The 24,832-nt window shown below is 34.8% G+C and overlaps 1 protein-coding gene across 1 annotated transcript in view; it reads right to left on the bottom strand.

The window, feature by feature from the left end:
• col5a1 (procollagen, type V, alpha 1) overlaps positions 1–24,832 on the bottom strand; it is a 184,018-nt gene that overhangs the window by 13,161 nt on the left and 146,025 nt on the right. The window contains 17 exon segments of the mRNA XM_056445871.1: positions 3,753–3,870; positions 5,317–5,416; positions 7,166–7,219; positions 10,080–10,169; positions 10,285–10,392; positions 12,815–12,866; positions 13,743–13,753; positions 14,742–14,795; positions 14,882–14,902; positions 14,904–14,936; positions 15,034–15,048; positions 15,050–15,079; positions 18,189–18,242; positions 18,362–18,406; positions 21,622–21,675; positions 22,002–22,055; positions 23,519–23,626. Coding sequence (XP_056301846.1) covers positions 3,753–3,870; positions 5,317–5,416; positions 7,166–7,219; positions 10,080–10,169; positions 10,285–10,392; positions 12,815–12,866; positions 13,743–13,753; positions 14,742–14,795; positions 14,882–14,902; positions 14,904–14,936; positions 15,034–15,048; positions 15,050–15,079; positions 18,189–18,242; positions 18,362–18,406; positions 21,622–21,675; positions 22,002–22,055; positions 23,519–23,626 — 1,001 coding nt within the window.

Raw genomic sequence — 24,832 nt, forward strand, 5'->3', positions numbered from 1 at the left:
ACAAACCGTGCTGGGCATTTTACTGTTTCACGCTGAGCGCTGTCGACTAATCACAACAGGCTGTCATTGGTCCAATCAGCTCAGATTAGCTTCGCGCTAAGGAGGGGTTTGGGAACAAATGAATCGTTCGTCACTGGGATAATAAGGTAAAATAAATTCATATTATAAGACCATGAAAGTGTTTTTTGACCTTGCATGCAGATCAGAATGTTGTTGGAGACCATAAAACAAAATAGGACCCTTTTAATGTATAATATGGGCTCTTTAATACATCTTTGTTGCATAAAGTTAATGTTTACAAAAAATTGGTAGAACTTTTAAACTGTAGTGAATTTGTTTTCATATTGTATTGACATGAATAATAAATTACAATTAAACTATCATTATAAGTAAAAAGAAAAAAAAAAACATCCCAAAAACAGAAGTAACGAACAGTTCTTCATTCCTCTGGCTGTTTTTCCCAGAAGACTTTGCACTTGTCATGCATGGAGGAACTGACACACATATCCTGCAGATATCATTCGCACCTTAAACCTGCCAGTGCTAACACATGTCGGTGTCACGCACACTCCAAATCTGTATGTGTAGGTTTGAGTGTATGTGTCGCAGTGATGTCATTTCCTTCACACGTTCACCCATGTGTTAAATCAGATCTTTTACAATAAGGCTAACTGCAGATTTGACTCTTGCGATATTATGAATATTGCAGTGTTCCATGTATTGTTTGGTATTTTAAAGCTGTTTTTATTTTGTTCACCAAGGTCACATTAATTTATACAATAAAAATAATAATGTGTAATATTATTTGCTTTTGGGCGGCATTGTGGCTCAGTGGTTAGCACTGTCGCCTCACTGCAAGAAGAGTCCCAGCTGGGCCAGTTGGCGTTTCTGTGTCAAGTTTGCATGTTCTCCCCGTGTTGGTGTGGGTTTCTCTGGCCTTAGTGTATGAGTGTGTGTGAATGAGTGTGTATGGGTGTTTGTCAGTACTGGGTTGTGGCTTGAAGTACATCAGCTGCGTAAAACATGTGCTGGAATAATTGGCAGTTCATTCCGTTGTGGTGACCCCTGATAAACAAGGGACTAAGCTGAAGGAAAATTAATGAATGAATGAATGATTCGCTTTTAAAAGAACTGTTTCCTTTGTCAATTTATTAGAGTGTATTCCTGAGATTTGTTTGGCAGTGTTGCGTTCTCCTTCAGGAAATCTTTTATTCAGACTGGCTGATTTGCATCTCTGTTGTCATCAATTATTGTTGGTGCTCAATCATTAATTACAATCATTATAATAAATGTTAAAAAATATCTGCTTCATTTTTGTGGAAGCAGTGAGACTCTTCGCTTTTCAGGATTTTTTATAAATAGAAATAAATGTGTGAAATTCATTACAAATTCAATGTGTTCTTGATGAATCTTATTTAATGGCACTTTTTGATTAGTCATACATCACAGTTTTACCACAGTTTTTAACCAAATCTGCACATTAATACCTTTAGAAAAACGTTTCTTTATAGCAAAAATATATTAGAATGATTTCTGAAGGATCGTGTGTGCAGGGTGATCAAAAAATTAAGTTTTTTTTATTGTTTTGTTAATTAAATACATGCACAGTTTTTTCAAAAGCACTGGAAGCAGTGTAAAGTATGTAAATGTTTACTTTATTCAGAAGTTTATTTATAACTTGGTACATAAAATGCCTAAAATACACATATCCTTATTCAGTGCTTCCCACACATAGAGTTTACTTGGGTGGGCCGCCCAGGTATATACATTTTTTTTTACTCTTATTATCATACTTTTACACTTTGTATCTGCCAAATATAATCAAACATCCACAAGCGATTAAATAGTGGAAAATCTTCTCTTCTTTACCTGTTTCATACTGCTCGTTTTGTGTGCGCGAGACCTGTCAACACTCCCACAGACAGTCTCATGTGCTCTACAGACCCAGAGACCCCCACCTTTTTGCATCCGGTCAGGGTTTTTAAAACTACTAAGATGTCCAGGGTTTGGTTTTGCTTTTATTTTCTAAGCTGTTGTTATTTTTATGCGCACAGCAGCGAAAGCAAGAGAGACATTAAATAATTAACTCTTTAATCTAAACGACACATTTAATTGGTGGCCCGTGGGCTGAACTTGGCCCCTGAGGCAATTTGTTCCGGCCCTCCAAATAGTGTGACCATCAAAAGTAAATTTTGCTCTGTCGAAAACGGCAGCTATGGTTATGAAGTGACGTGCGTCTGTTCAATACAGCAAGAGCTGCAGTTGAAGGCTGCGCAGAGCGTGAGTCACCTGATATTAAGCGAGTAGTGCGAGAAGCCGGAAACATTTGAATACCTAATCGTAAAGGCTTCTTAACGCTGCGTTTCTGTTGCATGGTTTGAAACTGCTGCAACTGAACAAAGTTATGTCACCTTTGCGCTAGTTTAAAGTTCCGAGCTTAAACACTAAGGCTAATACGCACGCACACTGGATTAACTATAGCAGTGGGCCGTTCACATATCGCATCTTTTCCGCACGCAAGTTCATTATTTCCAATGTAAACAATATATGCCAATATGCGTGCGCAAAACAGAGCGCAAAGGTGCACCCAGTAGAAAATGTCTCACGCCATAGCGGTCAGAGTTGTTTGTGGCTTTCAGTGCAATGTAAACAAAAGATATGTTAGACAAAATATTACAAATGATTAAAATTATTATGTATGTATGAGGGCAGATGATAACAACAGTTCATTTAAATACTCACCTAATATAAAACTTACATTTACATTAGACGTGATAACCGTGAAACCGTGATTATTCTTCAGACTATATAATCATACAACCATAATCTATAACTGTTGTATCCCTAATTGTTATGCAATTAAAAACACAACATATAAATGTGTCTGAATGTAGAAGAACCCTACTTAAGCAATGCACTGCTTTTGTTGTGCTTTGAATTTCAACGTTTGAATGTTTGTAAAAAATATAATAAAAAAGCCATATTGTACAATGCACTGATGTTATGTAGTTTTAAAATACAACATATTAACATTTTAATGTAGAAAACTACAACGTGGGTGTCTTAAGGAGCAAAAATACAACATATGGGCTCATATTTATGTCATTATCTATGTCATATCTCTCCGGTCCCTCATTTGGGATGCTTTTCATGAACTGGCCCCCTTGACAAACTAATTGAATCGCCCTGCTTTAACCCACTGAAAAGAAAAAGTTTTAAACAGATAATAATAAATATAGTGTTAAAACAAATTACGTTTTTTTTTTGTCGCATATAGTTAATTATTTCTGTGATGTGGGTAAAAGGTGTGTTTAAATTCGGCTACCACCGCAAGTATATTTCAAACCTGTGGGAAGCACTGGTTATTATTATAGACCACTATTTTACTACTGTGAAAGAAACTACATGCATTTATGTGCTAACGTGGGATCAATTCTGTGATTAATCATGACTTTACTGAACTGAAAACACTGCTATCTAATCCAAAACTCTTTTGACTTGGATTAATTGATCATGTGCAGAGCAAACATCTAAACGTCTAATCAATCCTCTGGAGAAAACATTGATCTGACAACTGCTAGTTTACATCTGTATGTGTGTGTGTGTGTGTGTGTGTGTGTGTGTGTGTGTGTGTGTGTGCGTCCTTTCTTCTCCTCACTTTTGCAAACCCACCAGATTAATTTGTGATCATAAATTACATGCCCACGTCTCTCTGTCTTGCATTCATTTCTCTACTCTGATCTCCTTTCTACCGCTTTATTTTCTCCTGTACCTTATCACCATCCTCTCCTGGGGGTCCAATGGGTCCGGCTGGGCCTGGAAGTCCTACAGGTCCCTGAATGCCATCTCTACCGGCTGGCCCTTGAGGTTCTCTCCCTGATAAGAGAGAGAGACAAAAGGTTACAAACATTAATTTTAAGCCTTTAGGTTTCTTGCCTCTATCCGCTTGTTAAGCGTAATGTCATGCGAAGTGGCTTCCGGGTCTAAGCACTATATCAAACTGTATGGGGAGACTCAACAAAAAGTAATAATAAATGTTTACAAAGCCATGTAAAGTTTAAGGTCCATGACTAATATCCGATGGCCAGAAAGTGATACATTTTTTTAAAATAGTTAAATATTTGGTATTTGTTATGCAGAGACTGTTGTGTACACTATGATTTTATATAAAATTCACTTCAATGTGTGTCACTTCAAAAGTGGCCATAAACGAATATGTTCTCAATTAAAATGAGTAGCGGCTTGGACCCGGAAACAGTATTTCATACATCACCGATACGTCACGACTTAACAAGCGGATATGAGAGAAATTGAACCATTTGTTTAAAATAAACAATGTAATGAATCATTTGAACTGATCATTTTTTAGTGAATCAGTTCAGTCGCAATTGAACTGATCAGTTTTAAAGTGATTTGAAAATTCTAAATGAATTAATTTGATTATGGTATTGAATTAATTACACAATAAATGGTTAAGGAAGTGTGTTAGGTGAGATTTTGGATTGATAGTAATTCAACTGAATCAACTAATGATTCGTCAAAATTGATTCACTTCAAAACCAATGCTTGGAATATCAAAATGAATTAATTCACTTCAGCAAATCAATTCACAGAGTTTGTATAGGCACATATGCTTTATTTATGTATATTGTTTTATTACAATATATGATTCATGTAATATAAATGATAACTCTAAAGCAAACTATGGCAAAACAAATGACTCATTAAATAATTATTAAGATCAATGTGAAAATGCTAATACATTAATCAGTTCTTTCTCACCTGTTGATCATTGAACAAAAACAGACATGCATTATGGGTAAATGTATCGAGTAGATGACTCTTTGCTTTAAGTTATGCAGTACATTTCAACAAAGCAGATATTCCCTGATTTATTTAACACGTGTATGATTCATTTTAGCGGCACGGTGGTGCAGTGGGTAGAACAATCGCCTCAGAAGAAGGTCACTGGTTCGAGCATCGGCTGGGTCAGTTGGCATTTCTGTGTGGAGTTTGCATGTTCTCCCTGTGTTGGCATGGGTTTCCTCCGGGTGCTCCAGTTTCCCCCACAGTCTAAAGACATGCGCTATAAGGGACTTGAGTAAGCTGAATTGCCCCTAGTGTATGTGAGTGTATGCAAGATTGTGTGGGTGTTTTGTAGTGTTGAGTTGCGACTGGAAGGACATCAACTGCGTAAAACATGTGCTAGATAAGTTTTCGGTTCGTTCCACTGTGGCGACTCCTGATTAATAAAGGGACTAAGCCGAAAAGAAAATAAATGAATCATTTTAACAAAAACTGTACTCACCGGTCCACCTTTCTCTCCGGCAGGTCCTGGGGGTCCTTGAGGTCCAGGTCGGCCTGGGATGCCAGTAGGACCAGCTGGGCCTGCAGGACCACGTTCACCAGGAGAGCCCTAGAAATATATGAAATTTCATAAGTGACCATCATTTGCTGCCGATGAGCTGTTCTGATTAATTATGCATTTGTTCTTGGAAAAAAAAAATGATCATGGAGGCGTTAACAGCTGACATGCACATATAAAAAAATAACGAGCTTTGATTTTTAAATGCAGAAATTAATGATGTGTTTTTAAGTTATTGATTAAATCATTATGCATATTGCGACATTATGTAAGATATCTGAAAAATCTGTTAAAGTTAAAGAGACAGAGATAAAAGGTGAGCAGAAAATCTGTTTCAGTCAACCATTAAGTCAAACATTTGAAAAATACTACTTGAGTTTTAACTTAATTACTATTTTCCACATTTTATTTTAATAGTAAATGAAAATAACAGAGCATTTGTTCATTATAATAAACAATTTAAATATTTAACATCTGCTTATTACAATGCATCGTAATATTTGATCTTCTTCATTTTTATTTATACAACAGTTCTGTCTGGTTCTCGCATCTGATTGGCTGATAGCCATGCAATATTCTGAGATATCAGAACTTGTACAGCCTCTTTAAGTATTACTTGTGTATTACTCCACCCACATAGTGACAGCAGATCAATAAACTCACAGTTTGACAAGTATTGCAGCTGTTGGACAACATAATGCACTTTTGAGGCTGTTTTAGGTGAGAATAGTTGTTTAGATTGCAACTATGTAGTTTATTTATAAGGATAGTGCCTATTTTCAATATTCATAATTTGAGAGATTCACCACGTAGGCGGATGACTACAGAGACTTTATAATAAGTCCTTAGGTGAGAAAAACAGCATTTTTTTCAACTTGAGTTTCAAGCTACAGCTGAACAAATGTTAGTGACATTCTAAGTCGATCTCTTTTATTTGTATTGCATTTTGTAGTGTTGTATTTATATGTACCATAGTAATCTGGTAGTGTTTGCTTTGCTCTGGCTTTTCGGGGTTGATTATTGTAAAAGTCTTGCATCAGAGAAATACTGGGAAATCTCTGTAGACTGATGGCATTTCATGCCGTTCAGCCTTATGATCTTAAATTATGAGAAGAAAATCACCTGTTTGTCATCACTTTCGACTTCACCAACATCACTTTAGAATTAGTATTTTATCAGTCTAGTGTGAAGTAGCAATGGTTTCTGCTGTTCTAACGATCAGCTGCAGATGTGTATGAATGGTTTAAGAAAGTTCCTCGTAAAAGATATTTTTGAGAAGACCGTGTTGATTTTTTTTTATATACATGATTATGCCTTCGAACTGTAGTATGAACGCAATATCACACTCATAGCAGTGCAATATGGTTGTATTTTGTCACTGGTGGGACACTAAGGCACTCGGGCCAATGTATGCCTCCCACCAGTGCTGATATACAGCCACATTGCACTGCTACGAGTGTGATATTGCTCATTTATGGAAATGAATTGTATTATGTTTTTGAACACTTGTTGACGCATTTTTTTCATCCGTTCTACAAAAATTAAAATAAAAAGCACACAAAACTAATTTCAAACCTTCCCACTATTTAATAACCAAATCTAGTCAAGCGAGTTGAAACGTCTGACTGGTGCTACAGATTAAAAATCATCTATTTCATACACACTCAATGGCTATACTCACTGAAAAGCCTGTGTGTGGAGCAAAAGGATGAAAGAGAAAGAGAAAACAAGATAAACAAGCAAATAACAAAGCCTTTGGAGAAGAATTGGTCAAAAAAAGGAGGGAATGTGTCGACTTACAGCGGGTCCAGGAGGCCCCGGGGGTCCTTCATTCCCTTTCAAACCTGCTGATCCCTGCAAACAGATACAAAAAGCTGCTGAATGTACAAAATAAACAACACGATACGTTTGATGATTAGAGGTGACACTGGGATTTATACACAACAACAAACTAAAAGGGCTCAAAATGTGCGAAACATACTTAAAACAATACATATAAAGGGCAATTTATACTAAAGTTGCAGACTATACACTCAACTATGTAGCGAATTAGTTTAGCGTCAGCCCAACACTAAACTAACGTCAACACTAACTTTTTTCCTACCGTTTTTTTAGCCACGAAATTGATACCTGTCATGATTACAACCACATTGACCATCAGGAGGCCACATAATATGTTAGAGAATTTACAATCCAAAATAAATAAAGTAATCCAACCTCAGAGCCAACAAAATAGCTTCCGCTAAGCAAGCAAAACTGTGACTGTTAAGTGCGTGAAGTGTTCAACATTCCACACTTATTTGTATTGGATAAATAAGTGCACTAAAAAGAATAATTCAAAGCACACTTATACTATTTATACTACATCATGGCATACAGTAATACTCAAAGTTTACGATTTGGGACGCACCTCAAGTTTAAAGTCTTTTGTGAGTGTGTGTGTTAGCATCACAGCTAACATATTTCAACAGCCCCGTTGAAAGTTTTGTTAGCTTGTTTTTCTAGCTCATCATTAGCTTGTTTTCACTGTCCTATATAGGCTAACTGTTTACAATCTTACATCAAGATTTTCAAACTCTGTTGATCAAATTAAATACTAGCTGGATAAAAAATAAACACTACAACTGTGAGCACATGTGTTAGCGTTGCAGCTAACATACTTCAACAGCCCAGTTGTAAGTTTTGTTAGCCTGTTTTAAGCTCATCTTTGGCCTGTTTCTCTCTATATATAACTGTGTACAATCTTATTTTCAGATTATTAAACTCCGTCTGTCAAATTAAATACTTGCTCCATAAATATTAAATACTACAGCTGTAAGCACATGTTAGCATTGCAGCTTACATATTTCAACAGCTCAGTTGTAAGTATTGTTAGCCTGTTTTTAAGCTCATCTTTGGCCTGTTTTCTCTGTCCTATATAACGGTTTGCAATCTTACATCAAGAATGTCAAACTCGGTCGATCAAATTAAATAGCCTACTAGCTCTATAAATAAGAAATACTACAACCGTGAGCACATGTTAGCATCGCAGCTAACATATATCAACAGCCCAGTTGTAAGTATTGTTAGCTTGTTTTTTTAGCTCATCTTTGGCCTGTTTTCTCTGTCCTATATACCAGTCTACAATTTTACATCAACACTATCAAACTCCGTCGATCAAATTAAATACCAGCTCTATAAATATTCAATTCTACAACCATGAGCACATGTGTTAGCATTGCAGCTAACACAGCCCAGTTGTAAGTTTTGTTAGCCCATTTTTAGCTGATCTTTAGCCTGTTTTCTCTGTCCTATATAACTGTGTACAATTGTATATCAAGTCTATCAAACTCTGTCGATCAAATGAATTACTAGCTCTTTCATTTTAAATCTTGTCTGAGAAATGTCATATCTCAATGACATAAATAATCAATCGGGGTGGCGTTTGTTTTTTGTGCTCCGCCTTTCTGTTTTCACTTGCAGCAAAACTAATGGTTGAAGGGGCGTGGCTAAGTATATTTTGTCCAATCCGTCAAATTGATATCATCAGAGAAGGACTGCCATACCAGAGTGGAAGCTGATGGTCAGATTTTAATTATAGAATGCCAAAACAAACTAGTTTTTCAGTGGATTTACTTGCATTGAGGAGCGACATGGTGGCTTAATGGTTAGCACTGTTGCCTCACAGCAACAATGTCGCTGGTTTAAGCCCCAACTGGGTCAGTTGGCGTTTATGTGTGGAGTTTACATGTTTTCCCTATGTTGTTGTGGGTTTCCTCCAGGTGCTATGGTTTACCTCACAGTTCAAAGACATGCACTATAGGTGAATTGGATGAACTAAATTGGCTGTAATGTATGTGTAAGTGTGTGAATGTGAGAGTTTATAGATTTTCCAGCCGCAACCAGTACTGGTTCCATACTGGTTCCACTGATATAAAAGGAACTAAGCCGAAGCAAAATGAATGAATGAACTTGGATGGATTGCTTGTTCAGCTTAAAGGCCTTTGCACACTCAAGTCCAAAACTGTTGTATACGTTTTTGAACAATTCGTCATGCACACAAACCTTTGCACACCGAGTCCGATGCGTATTAATTAATCTATTGTGAAATAATTCCCAAAACAATACAAGATGGAGTCTTCGAGTAGTGAAGATGATTTTTTCCCTGCTTAACAAAAAAAGAAAGAGGAAATATTGGGTCCATCCCTTTTTTAATTTGTGGAAAGAGGATCCACCTCCTTATCGAAGAGCTGCGGGATTATCCCGACTGTTTCAAAATCTACTTCAGGATGTCCCTGGCTCAGTTTGATACTTTGCTAGCGATACTGGAACCACATATTTAAAAGAAGACCACCAATTTCTGTGAGTCAATTGATCCTGAACAGAGACTGGCAGTTTGTCTGAGGTATAGATGAACAGACATACATGCACACACACATTTCACTTGTATGGCAGCCCTGAATTGTCAAAACAGCTCTCAAAATGCCTTTTTAGATGCAAAAAAATGAACCAAATGTAACCCGATTGGAAGTTTTTTATAATGGACGAAAGTTTCGGAAGCAGTGTGTCAATATAATTGACCCAACTTGAAGTCAAATGATTTTTTTTTTTAACGTTTCGGATTCAGTGTGCAATAAACTTAAGACTAACAATGTGCGCTAGCAAAACAAACATCATCAGTTTTAGATTTCATTTGAACTTTGTTAGTTATATTGGTTTTGTTGGTAATACTCACTACAGGGCCAGGTAAACCTCTCTCTCCTGGAAAACCTCTGAGTCCTGGAGGTCCGTCTTTACCTGAAGGTCCTGCTGGACCTGGATCTCCCTATTCACAGAAAATAAAGAACATAAACAAGATTGACCAATGGATAAATGTATATATAGAGGTGTATTTTTGTGTTTATTGTGTTGAAGGGGATATGCTATCATTTGGTTCACACCTTTGCTCCCTCTTTCCCTGCAGCTCCAGGTAGACCCTGTTCACCGGGTGGTCCCGGGGGTCCAGGGTGACCTCGCTCTCCCATCGGTCCTGTCTCACCTGTTGGTCCCTAAATGAAAAGTAAGATTGATCATGGATGAGTTTGTATAGTAGATCCTTTTTAAGTTAAGTTTTAAATAATCAATCGGGGTGACGTTTGTTGAATTGAATCGTTTCAATTGATGATTCTTTTGTGAATCGGTTCAAATCAATTTAGTCAAGTTGATTGATTTAAAACAAAACAATATATATACATATTCTCCCCACGTATGCATGTTCTCCCCGCGTTCGCGTGGGTTTTTCTCCGGGTGCTCCGGTTTTCCCCACAGTTCAAAGACATGCAGTACAGGTGAATTGGGTAGGCTAAATTGTCCGTAGTGTGAATGAGTGTGTATGGATGTTTCCCAGAGATGGGTTGCAGCTGGAAGGGCATCTGCTGCATAAAACATATGCTGGATAAGTTGGTGGTTCATTCTGCTGTGGCGACCCCAGATTAAAATATATATATATATATATATATATATATATATATATATAAAATCTTGCAGTTGGATTAATTTAATTCAGTTCAATTTAATTTATTTTAAATGTAGTAAGTTAAATGAAAATGCATCAATTAAAAAGATTGATTCTTTAATAGATTCAGTATGATTCAAAAGCAATTCTTGGATATTCAGCATGAAGCAATTCATTGATGCTTTATTTATGTAATTCGTTACTTTAAAATATTATGATTCATTTAAATAAAAGCACTACATATTTACTCCAAAAACAAATGATTCATTAAGTCGATTTATTTGTTTTACCTAGTTTGCATGTATGAATAATTCAACCATATGATGAATTCAAACAATAAATCCCAAGCAGAACAAACGATTTGTTATGTAAAAATCATACGTTAAGGTCAACCGTTAATCTGCGCATTCAGAAAACAATTAACCGTTGTACTCTTAGTTACCAAATAATTAAGCAAGGCCATAAAATAGTTGATGCAACAGGTGTTTTTAAAATATTAGCGCATATGCAAATGATGCAGCATAAATAAAGCGAGCAGGCGAATCGGATTACACGCATGCATTTGCATGGCAGAGCATGAGAATTGGAATATCCATATGTGCGTGTGTTGTAGTTTAAACCTGTGCCCACCTCAACATTTGCATAAAAAGTAGAATATCATGATTGCTTATGAATTATTCATTACCCAAGCCAGCGCCAGCATCTAACCGCATAAACAAAAGCATGTCAGGAGACAAAGCACAGACAGACCAACAAACAACCCATATGTAACCTAATGGAGCCATTATGATTCCCCAGTGACAACCTCAGGACACCTTTAGGATAATCTAATGAGCGAGTGATGGCTGGTGACAGACTCATGAATATGCATCACGTGTCTCTGGTCTCTGCCTGTGGTAGAGTGATGCTGGAGAAACAGATGCGCGGCTTTCTGACAGAAATGCTTTATAATGTTTTATTCTTCTGCCGATTGTAGAGTGGAGTGCGGCTAATGCCTCCTGAGCATTCAAAATACAATAGAACGGAGTCTGAGAGCAACTTAAAAATGCTTAATAACAGATCAAATTACCATAGCACTGGAAAGCAGGTTTAAAAAAAAAAAAACATTTGCTGAGGGATCCTGCTCGTTCAAAACTCTCTCTCACCTTACCATAGATATATACATTAGATATCACATACGGGCCCTGGTCATGCAGCAATATCGCCAGCACATTTATACAGTGCTCCCAGGACAAAAGTCATTCAACTGCATGATTATGGATGTTACAAACGTTTGTGCTCAACAAGTGTTATTGATGATAATACAGTCACTTACTGCATTGACCATAAGGCAAAGTAGCACCAACTTACACTAAATTGTAGGCTTATGCTAGTTTGGTTGAATAAAATGAACAATGTAAATGAAATATGACAAGACGCTGATGCCAGAAAGGTGTATTATTATCGGCTAAACACTAGTTTTTTTTTAATAAGACAGTTATTACAAGTGCCTTCGCCTCAATGTGCATACTTTCCATCCTAAATTATTGAATATTACAAATGCTATATACCATGTAGATCAGAAAGGTGGATTAAGCACATTAGACACAGGGATGTTGATGGTTCACACGAATCGTTTAGAACATGGAGATTCATTCACAAAAGAATCACTCCCTATAGAGAATTAGAAGTGAAAGAGGATGTGCTTAAGGATGTGGATTAGATCGATTTGAACAGGGAGGGAGGATAATACATTTACATGCACACAGTCACGTGCTCTTTGTCGGCAATGCCCGTGCGATCACTTATCCATCCATGTAGAAAAGTAATGTCAAATTATAATTTTCATTAAAAAAATAACAAAAATATTAATTATAATTAATTCAATTTTTTTTAATTATTAATAATTAAAAAAAAATTGTATACTGAGCACCGGGAAAAATCTTGATCATGGATTTATGTTTATATGTGAATATAGGATTCTGTGTTCAACTTACCTGAGGTCCGACTACACCTGGGCGTCCGGGAGGTCCAGTTTTTCCTGGAACCCTGCAAAAAGTGAAATGTCATAAGTGTGAAAAATTGCATATGTGATAGGGCTGCACAATATATTGTTTCAATATTGATATCGCAATGTGCGCATATGAAAACTTCACATTTCAGGATGTGCAATGTTCAATCAGTCCATCCATCCATCCATCAATTAATCTGCTTTATTCAAATACCCTTAATACAACCAAGGGAATACCCAAAGTGTTTTACAACAAAACAAAATTACACACTAAAACACTGTAGAAGATTAAGAACATTCTGTAATCGAAACAAGACAATAAAAACATTAAAGGGGGCAGTGCCTTTGCATATCAAAAGCAATTATAAATATATATTTTTCCAATGTTTAGCCTGGCTTATAGTTGACCATGAGCCACAGTTTAGAACAAAAGATATTCCTAGAGTCATTTATTTAGCTATAACAGTATGCTATTATGCTTAAGTGTGCTTCACACAGGTGAGTGGGCTTGACAAACCACCTGTAGAAACCACCTCTTCCCTCTCAAAAACTCTACTCTAGCACTTACTGTTCTGAGCACAATCAGGTCCTTTGTAGTTAGCACTTCTTGTGCGTATTGCCTTTTTTTGCTGGATCAATGAATGCCTCCTCAATTGTTAGTTGCTTTGGACAAAGCGTCTGCTAAATTACTAAATGTAAATGTAATAGAGTGGAATATTGACAGGGTTTTTTTAGGCCTGCAGCTGTGTTAAAGCATTTTAAATCTGTTTAATGGAATCAAGCACAAAAAATTGTACAATTGGTAACTTCAATAAAGGTTAATTTTACTGAATTATTAAAAGAATTAACACTATACGGTGTTATTTCATATTTGATTATTCAACTGATGTACATGAATACTGTTAAGAACATACCGTAACCCTACCTAGAAAACATAAAGCTGTTCGTTTCAGTTAAACCTTTGCTCTCTTGTACACTACCTGACAAAAGTCTTGTTAATCCCAGTTGTAAGAGCAACAAATAATAACTTGACTTCTAGTTGATCATTTGGGAAAGTGGCAGAAGGTCAAGTTGTCCGATTAATCATCTGTTGAACTGCATCCCAATCATTACCGATACTGCAGAAGACCTATTGGAACCCGCAATGACCCAAGATTCTCACAAAAATCAGTCAAGTTTGGTGAAGGAAAAATCATGGTTTGGGGTTACATTCAGTATGGGGGCATGCGAGAGATCTGCAGAGTGGATGGCAACATCAACAGCCTGAGGTATCGATACATATTCTTCAGCAGAATAGCGCTCCTTCTCATACTTCAGCCTCCACATCAAAGTTCCTAAAAGCAAAGAAGGTCAAGGTGCTCCAGGATTGGCCAGCCCAGTCACCAGACATGAACATTATTGAGAATTTCTGGGGTAAGATGAAGGAGGAGGCATTGAAGATGAATCCAAATAATCTTGATGAACTCTGGGAGTCCTGCAAGAACGCTTTCTTTGCCATTCCAGATGACTTCATTAAGTTATTTGAGTCATTGCAGAGATGTATGGATGCAGTCCTCCAAGCTCATGGGAGTCATACACAATATTCATTCTTTTTCCACTGCACCATGACTTTATAATCTTTCATATAAGCCACTTCTGAGACCAAATGATTAACTAAAAGTCAAGTTATTATTTGTTGTTCCTAAACTTGGATAGGCGACAAGACTTTTGTCAGGTAGTGTATTTAACTATGCTTGTGATTTGTTTATTACACTTTATGCGTGATTCACTCCACTGCAGAATCATCCCTATAAATCCTAAATTAATTCAAAATTGAGCTATTCAAGCTATCTGGTGAAATTGAGATTTGAAAAAATATATATATCGCAATGTCCGATTTTTTTTCCAAAATCGTGATATTAGATGCTACTCACAGTCTCTCCTCTCTGACCAGGGTGTCCGGGCAGTCCATCTTTACCAGGAGGTCCCTGACACACAAGAGAGTGAGAGAGAATCAGGATAGATAATTTAATGATGATACTGTAGTTATTATTAAAACATCAACATCACATACAGGTGGACCCTTAGGGCCGGGGGAATCCAGCTGGTCCTTGTGGTCCCAACAGACCCTATTAGAAACCACAGAAACTGAGGTTAAATCTCTCTCTAAAGCAATATAGAACAATCAATACTTTTGGATTAGTTCAATGATTATTTCTACCATACCCGTTCACCGGGTGGGTCCTGGGGGGCCATCGCTTCCAGAGTTGCCCTGCGGTGGAGAAGCAAACGAGAAAGGGATGAGGAAATTAAACAGAGCATTTGAATATTTTAGACTGTTTGTAAACGCCCATGCAAAAGCGTTTAAATATTAATAACGTAAAACTTGTGCTTATTGCTGGAGGTAATGAGTGCCATTAAAGATCTGTTTGACTGATGGAGGATGTGGAGGTCTGTAAAATCCCTGTTGCATTTCAATTTGCTCCAGCTGAGCCGAACATTGTGCTTTGAAATGTAATAGGACCGTTAGCTGCTGTCAAAGTATTCACTTTTTAGATTTCATGCCAACACAAATGATGAAAGAGGTTTAAAACACCCCGTAAAAAAGAAAGTTGTTTTCTGTGCGGATGTGGTGTGCTTTAGCTAAGTGAGTTTTTATGTGCAAGCGCACGCATGATATGTTTTTATTTTAACATTTTGGATATTATTTAAAAGTGGTAGGTGCGAGGGCGGCGCAGTGGGTAGCACTGTCGCCTCACAGCAAGAAGGTCGCTGGTTCGAGCCTCGGCTGGGCATTTCTGTGTGGAGTTAGACTGTTTGTGTGGGTTTCCCCCACAAGTCCAAAGACATGCAATATAAGTAAATTGGGTAAGCTGAATTGTCTGTAGTGTATGTGTGTATATGAGAGTGTATGGGTGTTTCCCAGTGAGGGGTTGCAGCTGGAAGGGTATCTGCTGTGTAAAACACATGCTGGATAAGTTGGCGATTCATTCTGCTGTGGCGACCCCTGATTAACAAAGGGATTAAGCCGAAAAGAAAAGGAATGAATGAAGTGGTAGGGGTGACATGATGGCTCAGTGGTTAGCACTGTCGCCTCACAGCAAGAAGGTCACTGGTTCATTTCCTGGCTGGGTCAGTTGGCATTTCTGTGTGGAGTTTGCAAGGAAGGGCATCTGCTGTGTAAATACATTTCCTGGGTAAGTTGGCGGTTCATTCTGCTGTGGCAATCCCTGATAAACTACGCCGAAGGAAAATGAATGAATGAATTAAATTGAATTGAAGTTTATTTGTAAAGCCCTATAATTCACAATGATTAATGTTTCAAAGCAGCTTTACAAAAGGTGCACATTATTTCATTACAGTTATTTTTTATCATAACTTTATTAGTTATAATAACTTTAATTAATTAACTAATAACTAGGCCCACATGGAATCTGCGCGCGCAGAATTCCACAGATTTTTAGCCCATCATTAATTCTGTTTATTTACTTGAGTAAATGTGTGTAAATCTAAATTTATTCAGTTTTTAAATTAATTTCAGTAATATTATTGACTAATATGCAAATGTTCATCTGATTTATGTACAATGCACTTTGTAAAGTTATATTTTCTGTCCTTTAGTAGAGATATTATATGAGAGACTTGCTTTGTTTAACAAATAAAGTGAATCTAATTGGATTTGCATTGTAAACATTAAATAAAAGTTTAAAAAGGTGTTATTTTTTATTTCACATATTAAGGTTTTAGTTATGATAGTCCCAAAATAATTCAGCAGAAATCTGCAGATTTTTACCAAAATTCTCCGCAGAAATAGCAAAAAACTTGTGCAGATTCCAATTACTAATAACTAGGGCCAGACAGAATCTGCAGACATTTTTAAATATTTCTGTGGAGAATTTTGTAAAAAAATCTGATTTATGCGGAATGATTTTGGGAGTCTCATAACTAAAACTTAATTTAAGAAATTAAAAAGTAATACCTTTTTAACTTTTATTTAATGTTTACAATGCAAATCCAATTAGATTCACTTAAACCAAGCAAGTCTCTTATATAATATATCTACTAAAAAATATTACATCACAAGCTGTTTTGTAAATAAATCATATGAATATTTTCATATCAGTCAATAATATGACTAAAATTATTTTAAAAACGAAATAATATAAATGTACACACATTTACACAGGTAAATAAATAGACTGAGTGATGGGCTAACAATTTGTAAAAATCTGCATGCGCAGACTCTGTGTGGGCCTACTAATAAACTACTCAGTTAAAATAGTTGGGTTAACTATACTATAGGTTATTATAGCCCCTTCCCAACTATGGGTTATTTTAACCCAATGGATTAGGTTATGAAATTTAACCCAATGCATTGGGTTATTTTGATTAAATGTTATTTTTTTCCATTCTGGCATAACTAATGCTACTATTACTAGTACTATTGATTTGATATTTATGGCTGTGTAAATAAATAACATGCAGTTTTCAAAAATATTGAAAATACTTTATTTCCACTACATTTTAAGTTCCAGACACAGCATTTTTAGCCATTTAATATGGATCAACCACGAAGCGCGCGTTTGTATCATCAATAATTAAGAGTGCTGGTAAAACGGATAGAAAAAACACAACACGGAGAGGTAATTTGATTAAAAAAAAACATTATTGGGCTGGAGCCTAAATGTTATAAAGCAAAAACAACATTACGCACACATATTAATACAGCTGTTCTGTGGCAGTTATATCAGTTGACTGTTGAAATTCAAAATTTTTAACCCAACTGGTTGAGTTATTAAATAAAAAAACCCAATAAAGGTAAAAAAAAAATAACCCAACAAAACACCACATCTTTAACCCAACTGGTTGAGTTATTAATAAATAACCCAATAAAGGTTCGAAATAACCCAACAAAGCACCCAAAAATTTTAACCCAGGCATTGGGTTAAATAAATAACTCGATGTTATTTAGAGTGTAATTACTAATAACTTTATCAATTAAACTTAAACAATACATATGTCTTTTGTTCCATGTGTACAATAGACATTTGTCCATGTGTACATTGACAAAAATTAATCCTTTACTGTATCCTCCACTTGTTCCAAACCAGTTTGAGTTTTTTTTTTTTCTGTTGAACTCAAAGGGAAATATACTGGATAATGCTGGAAACCTGTAACCATCGACTTCCATAGGATTTATTTTTCCTCCTATTGAAGTCAATGGTTACAGGTTTTGAACATTCTTCAATAAATCTTCTTTTGTGTTCAACAGAACAAAACTCAACTCAAAACTTTAAATGAACTAAGGCCGAAAACACTGCCATAAAATCACCTACAAAATAACACAAATTAAAAATAGCTGAGAAATAGGAGAGCCTCACCTTTGGTCCTGCTTTCCCTGTAGGTCCCCTTGGCCCTCTTTCACCACGGGGTCCCTATAGAGAAAAGGAAATAAGTGTGCATGCATGAGAAATCAGAGTGAGGAATCAGTCCTAAAGCCTAAAGAACAAGAATCTAAGAATAGTTTGTTTCTGTGCACATTTTTTCATCTTACCGTTGGTCCTCTTTGTCCTCGCGGGCCCGGCTTTCCTGCTGTCCCCTGTGTGTGACAGAGAATAATACATGAATTTATATACAAAAATAAATACATTAAAGCAACAGTTCACCCAACAAATGAAATTCTGACATCATTTACTCTCTCTTGACATGTTTGAAACCAGTTTGAGGTTTTGTTGTTCTGTTCAGCACAAAAGAAGATATTCTGAAGAATGTTGGAAACCTGTAAGCATTAACTTCCTGACAAATGCTATGGAAGTCAATGGTTACAGGTTTAAGCATCATATCACAATATCTTCTTTTGTGTTTGCCAGGAGAAAGAAACTGGTTTAAAACAAGTCAATGGTGAGTAAATGATGACAGAATTTTCATTTTTGGGTGAACTATATCTTTAATACATTAATACTCTGTACAAAAGCTGCGTAATGTTTTTAGTTCAATCAACCTAACGTTTTTAGTCAGCTAAAAAATATTAGGTTAAACTTTATATACCTTTGTATAATAAGTTAAACTTTGTAATGACCGAACTCTTAATGAGTAAACTGTGCACTGTGCAATGACTAATTCAACATCTTTGTTTTATTAATAACTTTATTCATTAAAATTAAATTTAAGTTCACATATAACAAAATAAATGCATGTTTTTACATGATTTTTTCTGCAAATTCAGTCATTAACAAACACTAGCTGTTATTTGTGTAATTTCAACAAAACCACGAGCCATGCGTCTTACAGCTCAGTATAGCTGATTAATTAGATTATCTGTAGATTATATTAGCACTATCCATCTTATGAATACTTAACGCAGTGAGTTATGGTGGAACAAAAAAAGTTGTGCATCAACAAATGAATTCAGCATGTGTGTCTGTGTGTGCGTTTGTGTTTAATGGCTTGAGAGAATAAGAGGTTTTTTGGATTATAATGTGTTTATGGGAGACTGCATTGTCTTCCTAATGGCAGCAGCTGCTGCTCTCAGCTTAAATGTGATGATATACAGCCAATAAAGCATCCGTGCAGAGAGCTGGGAGTTTACTGAGGCCTTTCCCTGCTTTTCTGGGCCAGAAGAGCTCCGATAGCAGGCATTTTACACACACAGACACTACAGCTCAGAGAACTGTTAGTTTCAATACTCTGAGACAAAAACCCAGAGCTTTGCTGCTGATATATACTGTAGTGCGTGAGTTGAAATTAATGCATTTATTATATCTGCCTTTTCAAACAGAATGAAAGTGTATGTGACAAATAAAGGCTTCATCATTATCCTCATAAGGATAGTGACTATTTTAAATGTTCTTAATTTCAGAGATACAGCGCATCGGTATCCATCAGTCTGTCATTGAGCAGAGCAAAGACAGTTGACGTTCCGCCACAAGATGGTGACAGAAAAAGTCAGCGTAATTTCAAACTACAGCTGATCAAATCATTATAAAACAGGTAAGTGACATTCTAAGTCAATCTCTAATGTATTTATACCATAGTAATCTGGTAGTGTTTGCTTTTGTGTTTGTTTGTTTGTTTTTGAGTTAATTATTGTGATCTCCCGATTGCAACAGAGAAATACTGGGAAATCTCTGTAGACTGATGGCATTTCATGCCGTTCAGCCTGATAATCTTAAAATGTGAGCAAAATCACCTGTTTTGTCATCATTTTAGACATTACGCTAGAGAATCATTCAAACACTAGCTCTAAAGTGACGTTTGTGAATTAGCAATGGTTTCTGCTGTACTGACATTGATTTTCTTTTTTTATATACACGATTATGCCGTCGAACTGTTGTATAAACCCAATATCAGTGTCACTGGTGGCAATTGGTAAATATCATATTCATTGTTGTAAATGGAAAAAACTGCAGGCCCTCTTTTAGATGTTTTCTTCCTGAGGTAGGGAAAGTGGCTCAAAGCTTCAAATACTTCAGAAACCAAAATAAAAAACTGAAGCTCTTTGTACTTCATTTTCAGAATATTTCTTGTTATAATGTTCTTTTTTTTTCCTTTGATGGGTCTTTTGTACTGCTTCTTGCTCCTTCACTGCAGTTGTAACAATTTTAATATATTTGCGTATTTTAGTATATTTTTATATTATACCTTGCGATGTTGATTGTTCCCTGTTTTGTGATGTAAACTTTTGGCAACAATAAAAAAAAAAAGAAAAGAAATAAAAATGTCACCAGTGCCAATATACAGCCATATCGCACTGCTACTTGTTTGATATTGTTCATATAAACACACACACACACACACACACATATATATATATATACACATATATATATATATATATATAGATATATATAATATTATATATATATATATATATTATAGATATATAATTATATATAATATTATATAATATATATATATACACACACACACACATATACATATATATATATATATACACACACACACACATATACATATAATATATATACACACACACCACACACATATATATATATACATATATATAATATATATATATATATATATATATATATATATATTATATATATATATATATATATACTATAATATATATATATATATATATATATATATATATATATATATCTATATATATATATAATTGAAACTTAGAAATGTTTCCATAGCAAAACATTAAGTCAAATTTAAAGCTTTAAATAAAAATAAAAATGTAAAAAAAAATCTAGTTAAAATGCAACTTTAAATAAATGTTTCAAATGTAAAAACTTGTTTTGCTAAGGAAACATTTTTTAAACTATCAATTAGCTTGTTTAATTTGATTTTGAACTATTTTGATTAACAGTGGCATTTTAGTGCTTCAAATGAAATCCATATTTCATTTAAATGCTAATTCAACATTTCTTATTTTTATTTCTTTCATCTTACCAAGACTTTTTAACGAAATATTTTTTAATAAATGAAGTTTTATTAGAGTCTTTAATTCCCTAACGGTGCCATATTTATGATCTGCAATGCAATTCTAGATCTCAATTAAACTACAATCGATGTAAACAGATTTTCTCTCACATTGTACTGAACCAAACCGCTCCAATTGCTTTTATTAAAGATTCTTATATTACATCAGACATATTCTTCAATATTAAATATCTTCCATTACGTTATATGATCACCTTGCATTTCGATCTCAAAAGTAAGAAACCTCAAAGAATTCCACTGCATTTTATCTTTCTGTCACTCCAAAACATAAAAAAAACCTCTTCATGATAGAAAGAAAAGAAAACGCTATAGAGACACCCTTTGGCTTTTACACACCCTAGTGCCTTTCTCTCCACTGGTGCCCTGGAATCCCTGAAATCCTTGAGAGCCCTAAAAAAAGAGAGAGAGAGAGAGAAAGAGAGAGATTAATTCACAGGTCCATCAAAGCGAGGATCGAGAGAGGGATAAAAGGAGGAGAAGAGAGGAAAAGTGCTGCTGCAGCAGTGCATGCTGGGTCACGGTCAAACGGAAAGCTGACACCAGATGGCATTATGGGTAAATCCACTTAGCTTTGATCAAGAAGTTCAAACATGTCTGCGTTTTTTACTGCGGCTCTAATGCATGCACACACACAACCTCAGCCTTATATCAATACACACACACATACACACACACTGCGGATGCTGGGTAATCACTGGCAGATCGGGTGTGTTTACCTTGGGTCCTTGCCGGCCTGGATAACCTGGCAGTCCGGGTACACCGAGCTTACCCTAAAACCAAAACACACCACAGAAACATGAACAAATGTGACCAAACACTGACAAAAAGCAGGATTATGTGCATAACATGCTACTAAAATATATATGTTATTTAGCATATATAAAGTTTAGAAAGTATATAAGCAAACCTTATTGCAAAACAGCATCACAGCTGCGTTTAAAGTGTATATTCAATTATTTAGTGTGGGTATATATTAGAACCATTTATAGTGTATATTTGAGTATATATCATGTGTAAATATTATAAGTGCTTATAGTGTAGATTCAATTATACAGCAATTATAAGCGTTTATAGTGTATATTCAATTTATATCGTGTGTGTATATATTAGAAGTATTTAGAGTGTATATTCAATTATATTGTGTGTGTATATATTAGAAGCGGTTATATTGTATATTGAATATTATGTTGTGTCTATGTATTAGTAGCATTTATAGTGTTTATTCAGTTTTATATTGTGTCAATCTATTAGAAATGTTTATAGCGTATATTCAACTATATATTGTGTGTATATATATTAGAAGTGTTTATAGTGTATATTCAGTTATATATTGTGTGTATATATTAGAAGTGTTTATAATGTATATTCAATTATACATTGTGTGTATATATTAGAAGTGTTTATAGTGTATATTCAATTATATATTGTGTGTATATATTAGAAGTGTTTATAATATATATTCAATTATATATTGTGTGTATATATTAGAAGTGTTTATAATGTATATTCAATTATACATTGTGTGTATATATTAGAAGTGTTTATAGTGTATATTCAACTATATATTGTGTGTATATATTAGAAGTGTTTATAATATATATTCAATTATATATTGTGTGTATATATTAGAAGTGTTTATAGTGTATATTCAATTATATATTGTGTGTATATATTAGAAGTGTTTATAATTTATATTCAATTATACATTGTGTGTATATATTAGAAGCGTTTATAATGTACATTCAATTATATATTGTAGCATTTATAGTGCATATCTAATTATAGATTGTGTGTATATATTAGAAGCATTTACATGGTATATATTCAGTTATATATTGTGTGTATTCATTTTAAAGGTTTATAGTGTATATTCAGTGGATATATTGTGTGTATATATTCAAAGCATTTATAGTGTATATTCAATTACATATTGTGTGTATACATTAGAAGTGTCTATACTGTATTTTCAATTATATATTGTGTGTATATATTAGAAGCATTTATAGTGTATATTCAGTTGTATAGTTTCTGTATATATTAGAAGCATTTACAGTGTGTTTAATTATATATTGTGTGTATATATTAGAAGGGTTTGTAGTGTACATTCAATTTTATATTGTGTGTATATTAGAGCACTTGAACAATCTTCCTAAATGAATCTGAGCCTCTGACTGATGTGGAAAGCACTATTCATATAGAGCAGAAATCACACCTAAAGTACTGCCCCACTTACCTTCTCTCCTAAGGGTCCCAGTGGTCCAGGATCTCCAGGCAAACCGGATCTGCCTTTAGGTCCCTCAGGTCCATCCTCACCTCGGGGTCCCGCAGCACCAAGCTCTCCCTGAACACACAACAGACATTTCACACACTGCAGACTCCTAAATACAAACTTAGTCTATTACAAGTTTGACTAACTGTTTGATTAGCAACTAATTATAAGAGAACCAACTATCCATCCATTAGATGACTAACTGACAACTAACTAGTCCACAAGTTTAACTACAACATTATTAACTAGTCTGCCATTTAAATGAAAGATAAACTATCTAGACTCCAAATGTAATGAACGAACTAACTAATTAACTAAATGACTGACAACTAACAATACATCCATCTGATGACTAATTGACAACTAACTAATGTACCTAAGATTCAACCAAGTTTACAAGTTTAACTTACTTTTAGTTTATTAACCAATCTAACATTTTAATAAAAAAAATAATCTAAACTCCAAATATAACTAACTAAACTAACCAATCCATCCATCCATCCATGCATCTACCAGCCAATTAACTATCCATCTAACTAAATAACCAACCCTCTAACCAACCTTCAGACAACTAACTGTACATCAATTTGATAATTAATTGACAACTAACTAGTTTGTCAGTTTAACTTAGAATCAATTAAGTTCACGAGTTTAACTAACTAGTAGTTTATAACTAATCTACCATTTAACAGAAAAATAATATATATAAAACTAACCATCATACAAATAGCTATCTATCCATCTGATGATTAATTGGCAACTAACTAGTTTATCAGTTTAACAAAAAATCTGCACAAGTGCACAAAATTTACTAACTAGTAGTGTACAACTAATCTATAATTTAACTGAAAAAAAAATATGTATAGACTCTGAATATATCTAACGAACTAACTAAACAACAACTAACTAACTATCCATCCAACTAACAAACTAACTAACTGACTAAACAACCATGCATCTGAATCTAGAATATGAATATATCTAACGAACTAACTAAACAACAACTAACTATCCACCCAACTAACTAACTGACTAACCAACCATCCATCTGATGACTAATTGACAACTAACTAGTTTATTAGTTTAGCTAAAAATTTATTAAGTGCACAAGTTTAACTAACTAGTAGTGTGCAACCTATCTACAATTTAACTGAAAAAAATATATATCTAGACTCAGAATATATCTAACGAACTAACTAACTAAACAACAACTAACTAACTAACTATATATCAAACTAACTAACTAACTAACTAACTAACTAACCATCTGAGGATGAT

This window comes from Danio aesculapii, chromosome 21 (assembly GCF_903798145.1).
Source record: "Danio aesculapii chromosome 21, fDanAes4.1, whole genome shotgun sequence".
Classification (NCBI taxonomy): Eukaryota; Metazoa; Chordata; class Actinopteri; order Cypriniformes; family Danionidae; genus Danio; species Danio aesculapii.